The sequence below is a fragment of the Cetorhinus maximus genome, unplaced genomic scaffold (assembly GCF_964194155.1).
Source record: "Cetorhinus maximus unplaced genomic scaffold, sCetMax3.hap1.1 HAP1_SCAFFOLD_174, whole genome shotgun sequence".
Classification (NCBI taxonomy): domain Eukaryota; kingdom Metazoa; phylum Chordata; class Chondrichthyes; order Lamniformes; family Cetorhinidae; genus Cetorhinus; species Cetorhinus maximus.
This window is the reverse complement of record NW_027596157.1, coordinates 731990-748838: the sequence shown is the minus strand read 5'-3', so window position 1 is coordinate 748838 and position 16849 is coordinate 731990. Positions and strand designations below refer to the sequence as shown.

Sequence of the window (16849 nt, the reverse complement as noted above, 5' to 3'; positions counted from 1 at the left end):
GGTAAAAGCAGAAGCTGGGTATCTGAATGCACATAGCATTTCAAACAAAACAAAATGGTTCATGTTCTGGAACCAACCAGAGAGCAGGCTATACTAGACCTGGTATTGTGCAATGAGATGGGAATAATTAATGATCTCATAGTGAAGGCGCCCCTAGGTAGTAGCAGCCATAATATCTTTGAATTTTACATTCAGTTTGAGGGAGAGAGGAATGGGTCTGAGACTAAGTTCTTAAACTGAAATAAGGGCATGAAAGCTGAGCTGGCTAAAGTGAATTGGCATAGAATATAAGGAACAGCAACGAGTGACCAAAAGACAAATAAGGAGGGAAAAATTACAATATGAGAGAAAGCTAGCCAGAAATATGAAAACAGATAGTAAGAGTTTTTATAAATATTTTAAAAAGAGTTAACAAAGTGAGCTTTGGTCAATAGAACGTGAGTCTAGAGAATTGATAATGGGAAACAAGGAGATGGCAGATGAATTGAACAGATATTTTGCAGTGGTCTTCACTATATACGATACAAGTAACATCCCAGAAGCAACTTTAAACTGGGAAATGGAAGTAGGGAAGGAAGTCAGGAAAATTAGTCACCAGAGAAGTGGTACTGAGTAAATTGTAGGAGCTGTGGGCTGACAAGGTCCCAGGGCCTGATGAACTTCATCCTAGGGTCTTAAAAGAAGTGTCTAGTGAGATAGTTGATGTGTTGGTTTTAATTTTCCAAAACTCCGTAGATTCAGGGAAGGTCACATTAGATTGGAAAATAGTGAATGTAACTCTATTATCCAAAAAGGGAGAAAGACAGAAAGCAGGAAACTATAGACCAAATAGCTTATCATCTGTCATAGGGAAAATGTTAGAAGCTATTATTAAAGAAATTATAGCAGGACACTTGGATAAGCTTAAAATTATCAGGCAGAGTCAATATGGTTCTGTGAAAGAAAAAGCATGTTTGACTAACTTATTGGAGTTCTTTGAGGAAGTAACATGTGCTGTGGATAAAGGGGAACCAGTGGATGTACTGTACTTGGATTTCCAGAAGGTATTTGATAAAGTGCCACATCAAAGGTTATTGGGGAAAATAAAAGTTCATGGTATAGGGGGTAACATATTGGCATGGATGGAAGATTGGCTGGTGAACAGGAAGCAGAGAGTAGGCATAAAAAGGTCTTTTTCAGGTTGGCAAGATGGAACGAGTGGTGTGCCACAGGGATCAGTTCTGGGACCTCAACTGTTTACAATTTATATAAATGACTTAAATGAAGGGATGGTTGCCAGATTTGATGATGATGACACAAGGATACGTAGGAAAGTAAGTTGTGAAGAGGACATAAGGGGGCTATATAGATTAGGTTAAGTGAGTGGGCAAAGATCTGGCAAATGGAGTATAATGTGGGAAAATGTGAAACTGTTCATTTTGGCAGGAAGAATAAAAGAGAAGCATATTAATTAAATGGTGAGAGATTGCAGAGCTCGGAGGTACAGAGGGATCTGGGTGTCCTAATGCATGAATCACAAAAGGCTAGTATGCAAGTACAGAGGAACCGAATACAAAAAGTAGGGAGGTTATGCTTCAGTTGTACAGGGCAGTAGTTAGACCACATCTGGAGTACTGTGTACAGTATTGGTCACCTTATTTGAGGAAGGATGTAAATGCATTGGAAGCAGTTCAGAGAAGGTTTACCAGACTAATACCTGAAATGGGCGGGTTGTCTTATGAGGAAAGGTTGGACAGACTGGGCTTGTATCCGCTGGAGTTTAGAAGGGTAAAAGGTGACTTAATCCAAACCTTAAGGTCCTGCTGGGTCTCGACAGGGTAAACGTGCAGAGGAAGTTTCCTCTTATGGAAGAATCTAGAACTAGCGGGTCACTGCTTAAAAATAAGGGTTCACGCATTTAAAACAGAGATGAGGTGAAATTGTTTCTACTCAGAAGGCTGAGTGTCTTTGGAACTCTCTTCCTGAAAAGGTGGTGGAAGCAGAGTCTTTGAATATTTTTTAGGTGGAGGTGGATAGATTCTTGGTAAGCAAGGGGGTGATCGGTTATCGGGGGGTGGGCAGGATGCAGATTTCAGGTTATTATCAGATCAGCCATGATCTGATTAAATGGCGGAGCAGGCTCGAGGGGCCGAATGGTCTACTCCTGCTCCTTGTTCATATGTCCATATGTAATACAAGTGAGAACCAGACTTAATATAGAAAGTTCAGAGGGGGAGTGAAAAAGGAATAATGATGCAAAGAGAGAGCATGAGAGACTTGCAGCTAACAAAAGGAAATCCAAAATTCTTCCAGTGGTAAATAAACGAGGTTAAAAAAAGAGTAGAGCCAATTAGGGACTAAAACAATGGGTTTACACATGAAGGCAGAGGGCCTGGCTAAACGAATACTTTGCAGCAGTCTTTACCAAGGAAGAAGCTGTGAAATCAGGAGGCCATTGAGACACTGTTTCAGCCAGAAAAGGTTGAAAGGAAGTATTAGAAAGATTGGCTTTACTCGAGTCATCAAGAACGAATCGGACAAAAAGGATACGGAAGGAAATAAGGGTGGAAATTGTGAAGACACTGCCCATAATCTTCCAATCCTCCTGCATCACAGGCTTGGTGCTAGAGGACTGGAGAATGGCAAATGTTCAAAACAGGGCATCAAGTGTCATAAATGCTTTAAATCACAGAAAATGGTTCACCTTCAAGGGCTAAGAACATTCTGGAAGAATGTGTGTTATTTAAAAGATACTGACCCTTAAAGGGTTAATGCAAGGACTCTGGTGACTCCTGTTCCTGGAAAAGACAGAATCTTACAAGAAAAGGTAATTTAGCAGTTTTAAAGAAGCTGAAAATCTCGGCCCTGGTGGGTCACATGGTGGTTTCTGGCTTTGAAAAAAAGCGTTTTAAAAGCTGGTCTGGTTTTGCTTTGGGGGAGAAACAAAAGGGACCAACTGCTTGAGTAAAGAAGAGTAAAGCAGCTCCTGCAGCTCCAGACCCCAGTCCAAAGCAAAACAAGTGAATGGAAGTTGCTCCAAAGTCGCTCTGTGTTCTGAAATCGACTAAGTTTTCCTCAACATCCGTCTGAAGAGTAGAGCACGAGTCGATCGTTTTGCAGACCAGAGCTGAGATACCAACTGTATAACCCGGATACCGTCATCTATCTTTTCCCCTTGAACCATTGGTAATGGTGTTGGGGGGTGGGGGTGTGTGTGTGTGTGTCTGTGTGTGTGTGTGTGCGAGTCTGTGTGTGTGCGTGTCTGTGTGTGTGCGTGTCTGTGTGTGTGCGTGGCTGTGTGTGTGCGTGGCTGTGTGTGTGCGTGGCTGTGTGTGTGTCTGTGTGTGTGCGTGTCTGTGTGTGTGCGTGTCTGTGTGCGTGTCTGTGTGCGTGTCTGTGTGTGTGCGTGTCTGTGTGTGTGTCTGTGTGCGTGCGTGTCTGTGTGTGTGCGTGTCTGTGTGTGTGCGTGTGCGTGTCTGTGTGTGTGCGTGTCTGTGTGTGTGCGTGTGCGTGTCTGTGTGTGTGCGTGTCTGTGTGTGTGCGTGTCTGTGTGTGTGCGTGTCTGTGTGTGTCTGTGTGTGTGCGTGTCTGTGTGTGTGCGTGTCTGTGTGTGTGCGTGTCTGTGTGTGTGCGTGTCTGTGTGTGTGTGTGTGTGTGCGTGTCTGTGTGCGTGTCTGTGTGCGTGTCTGTGTGCGTGTCTGTGTGCGTGTCTGTGTGCGTGTCTGTGTGCGTGTGCGTGTCTGTGTGTGTGCGTGTCTGTGTGTGTGCGTGTCTGTGTGTGTGTGTGCGTGTCTGTGTGTGTCTGTGTGTGTTTGTGTGTGTCTGTGTGTGTGTGCGCGCAAATTAGGGTATTTAGAAAAAGTAATTATACTTTCATATTTCACACTGTATGTTAATAAGCTTTGCCTTCTATGCGACAAGTCTGGTTTTATAATAAAATAATAATTTTGTTGATTATTGAAGAAACCTGGGCATTGAGTGGTGATGCTGGGATCCATGCGTAAGGCACATATTTGGCCATATAGCTAGCTGGAAACATCATTTAAATATATACTGTGACCAGTGGAGTAGTGGAATTAGAGACCGTGCACTCCTCCCATCTCAGTTGTAACATAAGGATAAGCCTAGCAACTAAGTACATTCTGTCAATTTAACCTCAGTGCTGGGAAAGCTTTTAGAATAAATTACCTGGAACAAAACTGACAGTCACTTGACTAAGTGTGGATTAATGGAGGAAAACTGGCACAGATTTGTTAAAGTCTAATCGTATTTAACTAACTTAATTGGGTTTTTTGATGATGATAATGCAGATGATACAGTGCACAAGGACTTCCAAAAAGACGTTTATGTGCCATATAACAAGCTTGTCAGCAAAACCAAGCCCATGAATAAAAAGAACAGTGGCAACATAGATACAAATTTGGCTAAGTGACAGGAAACAATAGAGAAGGATCTGTTTTCAAACTGTAGGAGACTATAGTGGGGTTCCCCAGGGATGAGTATTAGGACCACGGGTTTTCTTGACCCATTTAATGACATAGGCATTGGTGCACAGGACACATTATCAAAATATGTAGATGATAAAAACTTGTAGGTATTGTGAACTGCGAGGAGGATAGAGATAAACTTGAGGACATAAGCAGGCTGCAAGAATTGGTGAACATGTGGCAGATGAAATTTAATGCAGGGAAGTGTGATGTCTTACATTTTATGAATAAAAAAACTGAGGAGAGGCACTAGATTGCAGGAGCAGGGAGAATTTGGAACGAATTATTGAAGGGCAGGGCAGGCTGAGAAAGCAGTTAACAAGAGATACAGAACCTGGGCTTTATAAATAGAGGTAGAGAGTATAATAGCAAGAAGGTTATAGTGAATCTTTATAAAAACATTGGTTCAGCCTCAACTGGAGTATTGTGTCCAATTCTGGGCACCACATCTTAGGAAGGATGTGAAGGTATTAGAGAAGTTGTAGAAAAGATTTACAAGAATGGTTCCTTTCACTAGGAATGATGAGGGGCTTCAGTTATGTAGATTGACTGGAGAAGCTGTGGCTGTTCTCCTCAACAGAAGAAAAGGTTGAAAGGAGATTTGATAGAAGTGTTGAAAATCATAAGGTATCTAGCCGGGGTGGATAGAAAGAAACCATTCCCATTTGTGGAAAGGATGAGAACCAGAGGACACTGATCTATGGCATCAAGGAGCCCTAGCAAAACGAGTTAATGGGAATCAGGGGTAACACCCTCTACTGGTTGAGCCATACCTCGCACAAAGTATGATGATTGTGGTTGCTGGAAGTCAATCAACTCAGTCCAAGGACATCACTGCAGGAGTTCCTCAGGCTAGTGTCCTAGGCCCAACCATCTTCAGTTGCTTCATCAATGACCTTCCCTCCATCATAAGGTCAGAAGTGGGGATGTTCGCTGATGATTGCACAATGTTCAGCACAATGTTCAGCACCATTTGTGACTCCTCAGACACTGAAGCAGCCCATGTCCAAATGCAGCAAGACCTGGACAATATCCAGGTTTGGGCTGACAAGTGGCAAGTAACATTCGTGCCACACAAGTGCCAGGCAATGGTCATCTCCAACAAGAGAGGATCCAACCATTGCCACTTGACATTCAATGGCATTCCCATTGCTGAATCCCCCACTATCAACAATCTGCGGGTTACCATTGACCAGAAACTGAACTGGGCTAGCCATATAAATACTGTGGCTACAAGAGCAGGTCAGAGGCTGGGAATCCTGTGACAAGTAACTCACCTCCTGACTCCCCAAAGCCTGTCCACCATCTACAAGGCACAAGTCAGGAGTGTGATGGAATACTCCCCACTTGCCTGGATGAGTGCAGCTCCAACAACATTCAAGAAGCTCAACACCATCCAGGACAAAGCAGCCACTTGATTGGCATCACATCCACAAACATTCCCTCCCTTCACCACCGACGCACAGTAGCAGCAGTGTGTGTACCATATACAAGATGCACTTCAGCAACTCACCAAGGCTCCTTCGACAGCACCTTCCAAACCCGCAAACTCTACCACCTAGAAGGACAAGGGCAGAAGATGCATGGAAACATCACCACCTGGAAGTTCCCCTGCAAGCCACACACCATCCTGACTTGGAAATATGTCGGCCATTCCTTCAGTGTCACTGGGTCAAAAATCCTGGAACTCCCTCCCTAACAGCACTGTGGGTGTACCTACACCACACAGACCATGGTGGTTCAAGGTCCCTCAACGCCACCTTCTTAGGGGCAATTAGGGACACACAATAAATACTGGCCTAGCCAGCGACACCCACATTCCGTGAATTTTTTTTCTAAAGAGATAATGGCAAAAGAACCAAAGGCGACAGGATTTTAATGCAGCGAGTACTTAGGATCTGGAATGCACTGCCTGAGAGCGTAGGGCAGACTGGGTCACTGCAGGTTTTCGAAAAGAATTGAATAATTACCCAAAGAGAAAAGAATTGCAGGAGTGCAGGGAAAAGGCAGGCAGAGAGCGTAGCTCCGTTCTCTTCCAGGAATCTGGCAGGAACACGACACATCAAATGACCTCGTCTGTGTAACCTTTCTAATGAGAAAGGCCCATGTTATCTCAATAATCCTGGTTCTAAATATTTTATTATGTATAGAGAGAATATTATGGTCTGATAAACAGTTACATACACAAGATGCTGCAAATTTCTAATCAATTTGAATTAATGGAGCATAATAGCTCCAGCTTTTGAAACTCAAAGGCAATCCTTTCTATGTTCCACTCCGAGCACTATGTTATCTTCCTGAGTGAAACAAATCATTTAGTCGTGAACTATGGATAGATCTGTATTGTGAACATTTGTCAAGATTTGCATAGTCGAGAGCGTCTAAATTCATTCCAGGTAACGCCTCTAGGATACACACAAACACACCATTAACCAGGGTTGGATTTTAATGTACATTTCACGTGAGACACATCAGCATTTAAACACAGTGTCATCCACTCCCCGTGAATAAAATTCCACATTTGTACTGACCTCCATTTGAAAGCTGAAGGGGGGATGTCATTCCGTTACACACTGATGACTTTGGACGTGAGGATGTAAAGGAGTCAGACAGAGGAAGGGACATCGGCACTATCCTGTGGTTGTAAGATGAGGGAGAGGAATCCTGAAAAGTTAAAAATTGTCATTAACTGCAAGGTGGAAAAGGTAGATTGAAGAGAGCACACGGTCCAAACATTCAGTGTAAATTTTGTGACGATTAGAGAATAGTCACATTTCAACTCTTGAAATCTCCATGTTAATGGGACTCAGGTGGACACTTTCAATCTAATTTTTAGAAAACTCGGAACAGCATCTGCATCCACAGGAGCTGTTTACAGCAAGGCTTAATCGAATTCAGGACAAAGCCCTCAAAATGTGTCACAGGAACATATAAATTAGGAGGACTAGGCCACTCAGCCCCTCAACAAGATCATGGCTGATCCCATTATAACCTCAACCCCACATTCCCGCCTACCCCAATAACCTTCCACCCTATTTCTTATTATGAACCTATCCAGCTGTGCCTTAAAATTATTCAAAGATTCTCTCTCTCAAAAGGCAGTGGAAGCAGAGTTTCAAAGACTCAAGCCCCTCAGAACAAATTTCTCCTCATCTCAGTCTTAAGTGGGTGACTCATTTTTAAACAGTGACCCCCTAGATCTAGATTATCCCAAAAGAGGAAACATCCTCTCCACAACCATCCTGTCAAGACCCCTCAGGATCATATATGTATCAATCAAGTCACCTCTCACTCTTCTAAACTCCAGCGGATACAAGCCTAGTTTGTCCAACCTTTCCTCATAAGCCAACCCTCCCATTCCAGGTATTAGTCTATTAAACCTTCTCTGAATTGCTTCCAACACATTTACATCCCTCCTTAAATAAAGAGACCAATACTGTGCACAGTACTCCAGATGTGGTCTCACCAGTGCTCTGTATAACTGAAGCATAACCTCCCTACTTTTAAATTCAATTCCCCTCACGATAAATGATAACATTCTATCAGCTTTCCCAATTACTTGCTATACCTGGGTACTAGCTTTCTGCAATTCATGCATGAGGACACTTAGATCCCTCTGCATCTCAGAGCTCAGCAATCCCTCAGCATTAGATTATATACTTTTTTATTTTTCCTGCCAAGATGGACAATTTCACATTTTCCAACATTATACTCCATTCACTTAACCAATCTACATCCCTTTGTAGCCTCCTCATGTCCTTTTCACAACTTACTTTCACATCTATCTTTATGTCATCAGTAAATTTAGCAACCATACTGTCAGTCCCTTCATTCCAGTTATTTATATAAATTGTAAAGAGTTGAGGTCCCAGCACTGATCCCTGTGGCAAACTATTCGTTACATCTTGCCAACCAGAAAATGATCTATTTACTCTGTTTCCTGTTAGATAGCTAATCTTCTATCCCTGCCATGTTACCCCCTACACCATGAGCTTTTATTTTCCACAATAATCTTTGACATGGCACCTTATCAAATGCCTTCTTGAAATCTAACTATAGTACATCCATCACCTCCCCTTTATCCACAGCACATGTGACTCCTTCAAAGAACTCCAATAAGTTGGTTAAATTGGATTTCCCTTTCACAAACCAATGTTGACTCTGCCTGATTACCTTGAATTTTTCCAAGTGTTCTGCTATAACATCTTGAATAATAGCTTCTAACATTTTCCCTATGACAGATGTTAGGCTAACTGGCCTGTAGTTTCCCAATTTCTGTTTCCCTCCCTTTTTGAATAAAGGAGTTACATTTGCTATTTACCCATTTAATGGAACCGTCCCAGAATCTGGGGAAATTTTGAAAATTAAAACCAACACATCAACTATCTCAAGATAAAAGCAAAAAACTGCGGATGCTGGAAATCCAAAACAAAAACAAAAATACCTGGAAAAACTCAGCAGGTCTGGCAGCATCTGCGGAGAGGAACACAGTTAACGTTTCGAGTCCACATGACTCTTCAACAGAACTAAGGAAAAATAGAAGAGAGGTGAAATATAAGCTAGTTTAAGGGGTGGTATTAGGACAAGTAGAGCTGGATAGAGGGCCAGTGATAGGTGGAGATAACCAAAAGATGTCACAGACAAAAGGACAAAGAGGTGTTGAAGGTGGTGATATTATCTAAGGAATGTGCTAATTAAGGGTAGAAAGCAGGACGAGCAAGGTACAGATAGCCCTAGTGGGGTGGGGTGGGGTGAAGGGATCGAAATAGGCTAAAAGGTAGAGATAAAACAATGGATGGAAATACAGTTAAATAATAATGGAAATAGGTGGGAAAAGAAAAATCTATATAAATTATTGGAAAAAATAAAAATAAAAAAGGGGGGGATGGGAAAGGGGGTGGGGATGGAGGAGAGAGTTCATGATCTAAAATTGTTGAACTCAGTATTCAGTCCGGAAGGTTGTAAAGTGCCTAGTCAGAAGATGAGGTGCTGTTCCTCCAGTTTGCATTGAGCTTCACTGGAACAATGCAGCAAGCCTTGTCCTTTTGTCTGTGACATCTTTTGGTTATCTCCACCTATCACTGGCCCTCTGTCCAGCTCTACTTGTCCCACCCGCTCCCCCCCCCCCCCGCCCCTAAACTAGCTTATATTTCACCTCTCTTCTATTCTTACTTAGTGCTGTTGAAGGGTCATTCGGACTCGAAACATTAACTGTGCTCCTCTCCGCAGATGCTGCCACATCAACTCTCTCCCTAGCCACTTATTTTAAGAGCCTAGGATGAAGTCCATCAGGAGCCGGGGATTTGTCAGCCCGCAGCTCCAATGATTTGCTCAGTACCACTTCCCTAGTGATTGTAATTTTCTTGAGTTCCTCCCTGCCCTTCTATTTCCTGAGTTACAGCCATTTCTGGGATGTTACTTGTATCCTCTATAGTGAAGATCGATACAAAATACCTGTTCAATACATCTGCCATCTCCTTATTTTCCATTATTAACTCCCCAGACTCACTTTCTATAGGATCAACACTCCCCTTCATTAATTCATCTCTTTTTTAAATATCTATAGAAACTCCTAATACTTGTTTTTAATATTTCTAGCTAGCTTTCTCCCAAACTCTAATTTTCCCCTCCTTATTAATCTTTTCATCATCCTTTGCTGTTTTTTATATTCTGTCAATCATCTGACCTGCCACCCATCTTTGCACAATGATATGCTTTTTACTTAAGTTTGATACTATCTTTAACTTTGTTAATTAACCACGGATGGTGGGTCATCTGCTTGAAATTCTCTTTCTTTCTCTTTAAAATCAAAAGTAAACAAAAACAGATAACACATGCCTCAACATTTGCATCAAGGACTTCCTGATCTGATCTACCTGATGTGGACTGAGAGTCCACATGCCAATGAGAAGCCACTTGGAGAATTGAACTGATCGCAGTTATGTTATCAACCAAGTTTCTTTGTGCAGGGGTAATCAGCTTATCGGACAGTCTGTTACTGTTTGGCAGTTCTGGATGAGTACCTTATCCAATCTTGTACCAGTGTAGCAGTTATGTAATTGGGATGCCAAGGCCAGCGTTTAACTCACATCCTTAGCTGCCGTTGGCAGATGGTGGAGAGTCATCATCTTGAACTGCTGCAGAAGATGTGGTTTGTGTAACTGAGTGGTTAACTATGCTCTTTCCAAGAGGGAAATCAAGAGTCAACCACTGGAGCCATATAAACCGGTCTGAGTAAGGACAGCTGTTTATTTTCAATAAAAGATCAATAGTAAAGCAGTTGGGTCTTTAACAGATGGATAGCCACATATACTGACCCCAGTAGCTAGTTTGAAATAGACTTACTCTTTCATTCTCCATGCTTCTGCTTGTGGGAAATGTTTCTTGCCCTGAGGGATGAGTAGCAATTATTCCCAAACTGTGAACAGTGAACAATCCTCCACTGTCGGTTTCACCCTTCCAAAAGCAGGAAGCTGTAACTTCCTCTAAAAATAAAGACATCAGAAAGCACAGCAGCAGCGTTTACACTAGATAATCAGGGATTATTTCATGAGCTTAGTCACACATCTGAAATAATAATGAGCAAAAGTATCAAATGGGAAAAGGACATCAAGGCTGCATCTAAACCACACCCCATGTACACTTAACTGTGTCATGGACTCTACCACACTCACTTAATCTCTTTCAACAGACCATGTACAACTCGTCATTGACTTTAACCCACCTCTTAACATTCTTCCATAGCTCATGTGCTACAGTGTCTGGCAAGAAGTGATATGTAAACTCCCCCTTTTCCATCGAGTTTCTTCAGGCAAGTTGCCACATTGTCCTTACTGTCCACTACTGTCTAACTATGTGCTTTATGAAAATTAATAAAAATGTAACCAATAATCCAGCAATTAAAGAACAGCTTTGGAATAAAGATCACATTTAAATTTCAATTTCACTTTATATGGAAATTAGTTTGACAATAGAGTTCAATTTTCGTGAATTGTTTGCTAGCTGGCGAGAGTATTATATGGTGTAAATTTGTGGGGCTTTTATATTTCAGCAATATTTGATATATCACAAAAAAATGCTGGAAAGATGTTCTGAAAGAATAAATTTAAATGAAAATCTGGACCCACATTATACCGAGTTCTTCACTACAACAATTTACATCATAGAGCAGCCCAAGTGCATCTCCTCCATCATAAATCCTGTCCTATAAATTTATAGTTTCCTGAGGGAAAATTACAAATCAATACTCACTAATCACAAATTAAAACTGCAGAATATCCCTCCCTCACATCTCCAACCCCAGCATTATAAAAACCGTAGTGTATTTTATCCCAACAACTTTATGCTCCAATTGCCAACCACGTACAGTGTTAGAATCATATCTCCCAAGACTGAAGTTCTCTTTTACAAAGTGGAAGGATTTGGCATGATCTGGACATGCGGATGCTAACTTGGGATTTGTTTTTTTAACGGCCATAAGTTCACCTTGGAACCGTAAACAAGCAGGTCTCTTCCAAGAAATGACCTGATCTATATGGTGCTTGGAGTTGTGTGTTTGTGTTGAGCTGCAAAGAATTTTAATTAATGAAGCTGGGAGACAGAAAGGCAATCACATGGGAAAGAGGGTAAAAACTAAGTTGTGAGCCTGCTTGTTTTGAAGACAGTCTCATTGGAGAACAAGCTGTGAAGGGAAGGCTACCTTGACTGGCTCCCTCTCTCTACTTTGCCTCAAATTTTATGGGGCTATCAACCTGTAGCCAGAGAACCTTCATCTGAGTGCAACCAGTCTGCATTTGGAGCTGAGAAGCTGAGACCAGTGGTGGGGACTTCTAGGCATCCACTGGGCCCTTCTTCACGAGAGAACTCCAAGTCAACAGCGTCAAGACCCTGCAAACTTTATCCTTTATTTTATAATGTCCAGTTTCCAAAGCCCATCTCTGAATGGAGACTCTGTCTTTTGTGTGTGTGCATGTGCTGGAGAAATTCTTAATTATAATTGTGTGTTAATCAGTATTTGCAACTTGTTAAAAGAAGTTTTGTTTTAAAATAAATTAATCATTGAGTTTTTGAAGGAAGCCTCTCTTTTCTTCTGGGTACTAGAGGTATAGGTACACAACTGGCCACTTCAGTCAGAAAATTAAACGTTTAAATGAATGGTATGGCCTATGGAGTAGTGGCGGCTTAATAATTCGTGCATTCCTCCCAGCCCAGTCTTAACAAACTGGGGGCTCTTTCAGGATTTGAAATGCGGACAGTAGGTGATTGGACGCAGAATAATAATTGGTAAGGGATAAAGGGACGGAGACCAAGTTTCTTATCAAAAAGGCATTGGAAATTGCAAAGGCTTTTTTACAGATGGAAAATCTAACCATGGCAGGTTTACAGAAATTAACCAAGAGAAAGCTAACGGAATTGGCGGATAAACTGGAGTTAGAATTATCCAAAGGGGCGAGGAAAGCAGACATAGTTGAGATAATAGCACAGCATTTGAAACCGGAAGGGATACCAGACAGACCACGTTCTCCAGGGGATGATTCAATTGAGTTAGCAAGTGAAACAATTTGAACATGAAAGAGAACTGGAAAAAAACTTAAATTAGAGGCAGAAGGAAAGGAAAGGAAAGGGAAATAGAAGAAAAGGAAAGGGAAATAGAAGGAAAGGAAAGGGAAATAGAAGGAAAGGAAAGGGAAATAGAAGGAAAGGAAAGGGAAATAGAAGGAAAGGAAAGGGAAATAGAAGGAAAGGAAAGGGAAATAGAAGGAAAGGAAAGGGAAATAGAAGGAAAGAGAAAGGGAAATAGAAGGAAAGAGAAAGGCCAGGAGAGAAGGGAAAATAAAGAATTGGAATTGAAAAGGCTGGAGGCAAAAGAAAAGGAAAGAGAAAGAGCATTTAGGAAGCTGCAACTGGAATTTCAGCCAAGGGAGAAGGATAAAGAAAGAGAGGTAAAGGAGAGAGAGAAGGATCGAGAAAGGGAATACCAGCTTAAAAGGCTGGACCTTAAAAAAAGAGGCCTCAGGTGCTGAGGGAGGTTCTGATGATGAAAAAACCTCCAACCCAAAGCTTAGTGGGGAGATGTTTAAATTTAGTGCAAGCTCTACCAAAGTTTGAGAAAATGGATGTAGAGGCCCATTCTTTATTTCATTTGAGAAGGTAGCTAAGCAAACGAAGTGGCCAAACAAAATCTGGACATTGCTCTTGCAGAGCAGGCTGGTGGGTAGAGCACACGAGGTTTATGCTTCACTTTCAGAAGATGTTCCTGTGGATTGTGTTGCAGTTAGAAAGACTATTCTGAGTGTCTATGAGTAATGTGCCCTGAGGCATACAGGCAGAAATTTCAGAATATGAGGAAACACCTGGGCAGACCTATATTGAGAGATTAAGAGGGTAAAACAAAGTAATTTTGACCGTAACAATATTAGAAATGAAATTCTAATGAGGAGATGGAGATCTCCTCACAGACCTGCAGATGAGGAGTAGATACTTGTTCATCAAGTAGTGGTACTGCCCAAATATTATATAGAGATATTACAAATAGCACATGAAATTCCCATGGCAGGACATGTAGGGATATGGAAAACTCAAGCATGGATAAACCGGCAGTATTACAGCCCAGGTCTACATAAGGAGGTAATGCAGTTTTGTGAAACATGCCAGGTGGTAGAAAAACCACAGCTTCAATCAAACCAGCATATTAATTCCTATACCGGTTTTTGAGGAACCATTCAGTAGGGTGTTAGTGGGCTGTGTGGGACACCAGTATATCCTTACTGTTATGCATATGACAACTCGATTTCCAGAGACCATTCCTTTAAGGACCATTACGGCTAAAATAGTGACAGAAAGTTAACCCAATTTTTTGCTCGATGTGGATTTCTGGTAGAGATCCAGTCGATCAAGGCTCCAATTTTATGTCAAAAATTTTCCAGAGCATTATGAGTAGGTTAGGTATAGAATAGTTAAAGTCCACAACATATCATCCCCGAACACAGGGAGCTTTAGAGAGGTACCATCAAACTCTCAAAGCAATGATTAAAGCAAATTGTCATGAATGTCCACACGATTGGGACAAGGGTTTGGATTTTCTTTTATTTGCTACCAGAGATTCACCAAATGAATTGACTGGTTTTAGCCCTTTTGAATTAATTTACAGACATGGGATAAGAGGTCCTCTGAAATTAGTCAAAGAAAAGTTTTTAGGAGAGAATGTTAAATTATGTGTCTGTGTTTCCAGGAACAGCTCCCAGGAGCCTGTAAAGTGGCTCAAGAACATCTTAAAGTCTCTCAAACAAGGATGAAGGAATGGGCAGGTAAGCCAGCTGCAAACCGAACATTACAACCAGGGGATGAAGTGTTATTGCCTTTACAGGGGGAACCTCAGAGCACGGATCAGTGGTCCCTACAAGGTAATTGAGGGTTAGTAAAGCAAATTACTTCATAAATACACCAGACCATAGGAAAAAGAGTCGGCTGTGTCATATCAATATGTTAAAATGATACCATCGTGGGGAGGAAAATAGGAAAGAGCAGGTATGTCAGGTTGTAGGCATAGTGAAGCACAAGAGACAGTGAGAGTGAGGTAGAAGGAGACTTAGACAGTTCACAAATTGAGCCTCCTACTATCCAGTTAGCTAACACTGAAATATTAAGACAGTTAGATACATATTTTCATACTTAGAGGTAGGACAATGAGAGGATCTAGTGAGGTTACTCACAGAATTTAAGACGATCTGTAGGGATAAACCAGGGTCTACAACTTTAGCCACACATGATATGGATGTCGGGGAATTTTCTCCCATAAAGCAACATCCTTATTGGTTAAGTCCAGAAAAACAAGCAGAAGTGACAGCAGAAATTCAGTATGTGTTAGAAAATCACCTAATTGAGCCTAGTCAAAGCAGTTGGTGTTCTCCTGTAGTGTAAGTGCCTAAACCCAACAGGTCAACAAGTTTCTTCACAGGCTATAGAAAGGTTAATGCGGTAACAAAAACGGATTCCTACCCTCGCCTAGAAGATTGTATTGACAGAGTTAGCAGTGCCACATTCCTTACGAAGATAGATTTGTTGAAAGGATACTGGCAAGTACATTTAACACCGTGAGCTAAGGAGATATCGGCTTTTAATCACACCAAATGGGCTGTACCAATGCTGAGTAATGCCATTTGGACTAAAAAATGCTCTAGCCACTTTCCAAAGAATAATGAATCAGGTAATCACTAATGTTTGGAACTGTGTGGTTTACTTGGATGATGTATCGGTAAATGGCAACACATGGAAAGACCATTTAAATCAACCATGATAAGGCCCCCCTTGTCCTCACTTATCACCCCACCAGCCTCCACATTCAAAGAATCATCCTCCACCATTTGCACCAACTCCAGCATGATGCCACCACCAAAACACATCTTCCCTTCACCCCCCCACCCCTGCCCCCCATTGGCATTCCGTAGGGATCGTTCCCTCCGGGACACCCTGGTCCACTCCTCCATCATCCCCAACACCTCATCCCCCTCCCATGGCACCTTCCCATGCAAACACAGAAGGTTCAATGCCTGTCCCTTTACCTCCTCACCGTCCAAGGGCCCAAATATTTCTTTCAGGTGAAGCAGCTCTTCACTTGCGCTTCCCTCAATTTAGTCTACTGCATTCGTTGCTCCCAATGCAGTTTCCTCTACATTGGAGAGACCAAACGCAGACTGGGTGACCGCTTTGCAGAACACCTTCGGTCTGTCCGCAAGCATGACCCAGACCTCCCTGTCGCTTGCCATTTCAACACTCCACCCTGCTCTCATACCCACATGTCCGTCCTTGGCCTGTTGCATTGTTCCAGTGAAGCTCAACGCAAACTGGAGGAACAGCACCTCATCTTCCGACTAGGCACTTTACAGCCTTCCGGGCTGAATATCGAGTTCAACAACTTCAAACCATGAACTATCTCCTGCTCCTCACCCTCTTTTTTTCAATATTCATTTTCATTTTTAATGTTTATTTTTTATCCACTTGTTTTTATTTTCATATTTATTCATTGTTTTAACCCCTTTTATCCTACTTTCAAACTTTTTCCCACCACTGTCCCCTCCCCCCCACTAGGGCCATCTGTCACTTGTCATGTTGTTCTTTCCAGAGTGCTTACCCTTGACCTGCTATTATCACATTCTGCTTTCTGATCTTAATGCCACCATCAGCACCTCCTTTAGCCAGTATCACTATCCTTAACACCCCTTTGTCCTTTTGTTTATGACATCTTTTGCAATCTCTCCTTTGCCCCCACCTATCACTGGCTTTCACCTGCTCCACACACACACCCCCTCCCTTAAACAGTAAACATTTCATTACATTTCTTCTTCTCTTTAGCTCTGAAGAAGTCATACGGACTCAAAACGTTA

General features: G+C 42.0%; 2 protein-coding genes across 6 annotated transcripts in view; one reads left to right on the top strand and one right to left on the bottom strand.

The window, feature by feature from the left end:
- LOC144672966 (uncharacterized) overlaps positions 1 to 16849 on the bottom strand; it is a 572457-nt gene that overhangs the window by 17609 nt on the left and 537999 nt on the right. For 3 of the 4 annotated variants that reach the window (XR_013574223.1, XR_013574224.1, XR_013574222.1), the window contains exon 2: positions 6998 to 7130. Coding sequence is in view for 1 of the 4 variants with exons in the window: in XM_078534972.1 (XP_078391098.1) it covers positions 6998 to 7130; positions 10812 to 10826 (148 nt within the window). In the remaining 3 variants the exon portion in view is untranslated. Of the gene's footprint in view, positions 1 to 6997; positions 7131 to 10811; positions 10952 to 16849 lie in introns of all 4 variants that reach the window. The other variant, XM_078534972.1, reaches the window with a different exon arrangement.
- The window catches only part of LOC144672965 (transcription factor HES-4-A-like), a 111986-nt gene that overhangs the window by 20781 nt on the left and 74356 nt on the right, over positions 1 to 16849 (top strand). For both annotated transcript variants that reach the window (XM_078534971.1, XM_078534970.1), the window contains exon 2: positions 14698 to 14773. The gene's annotated coding sequence lies outside the window, so the exon portion shown is untranslated. The remainder of the gene's footprint in view (positions 1 to 14697; positions 14774 to 16849) is intronic.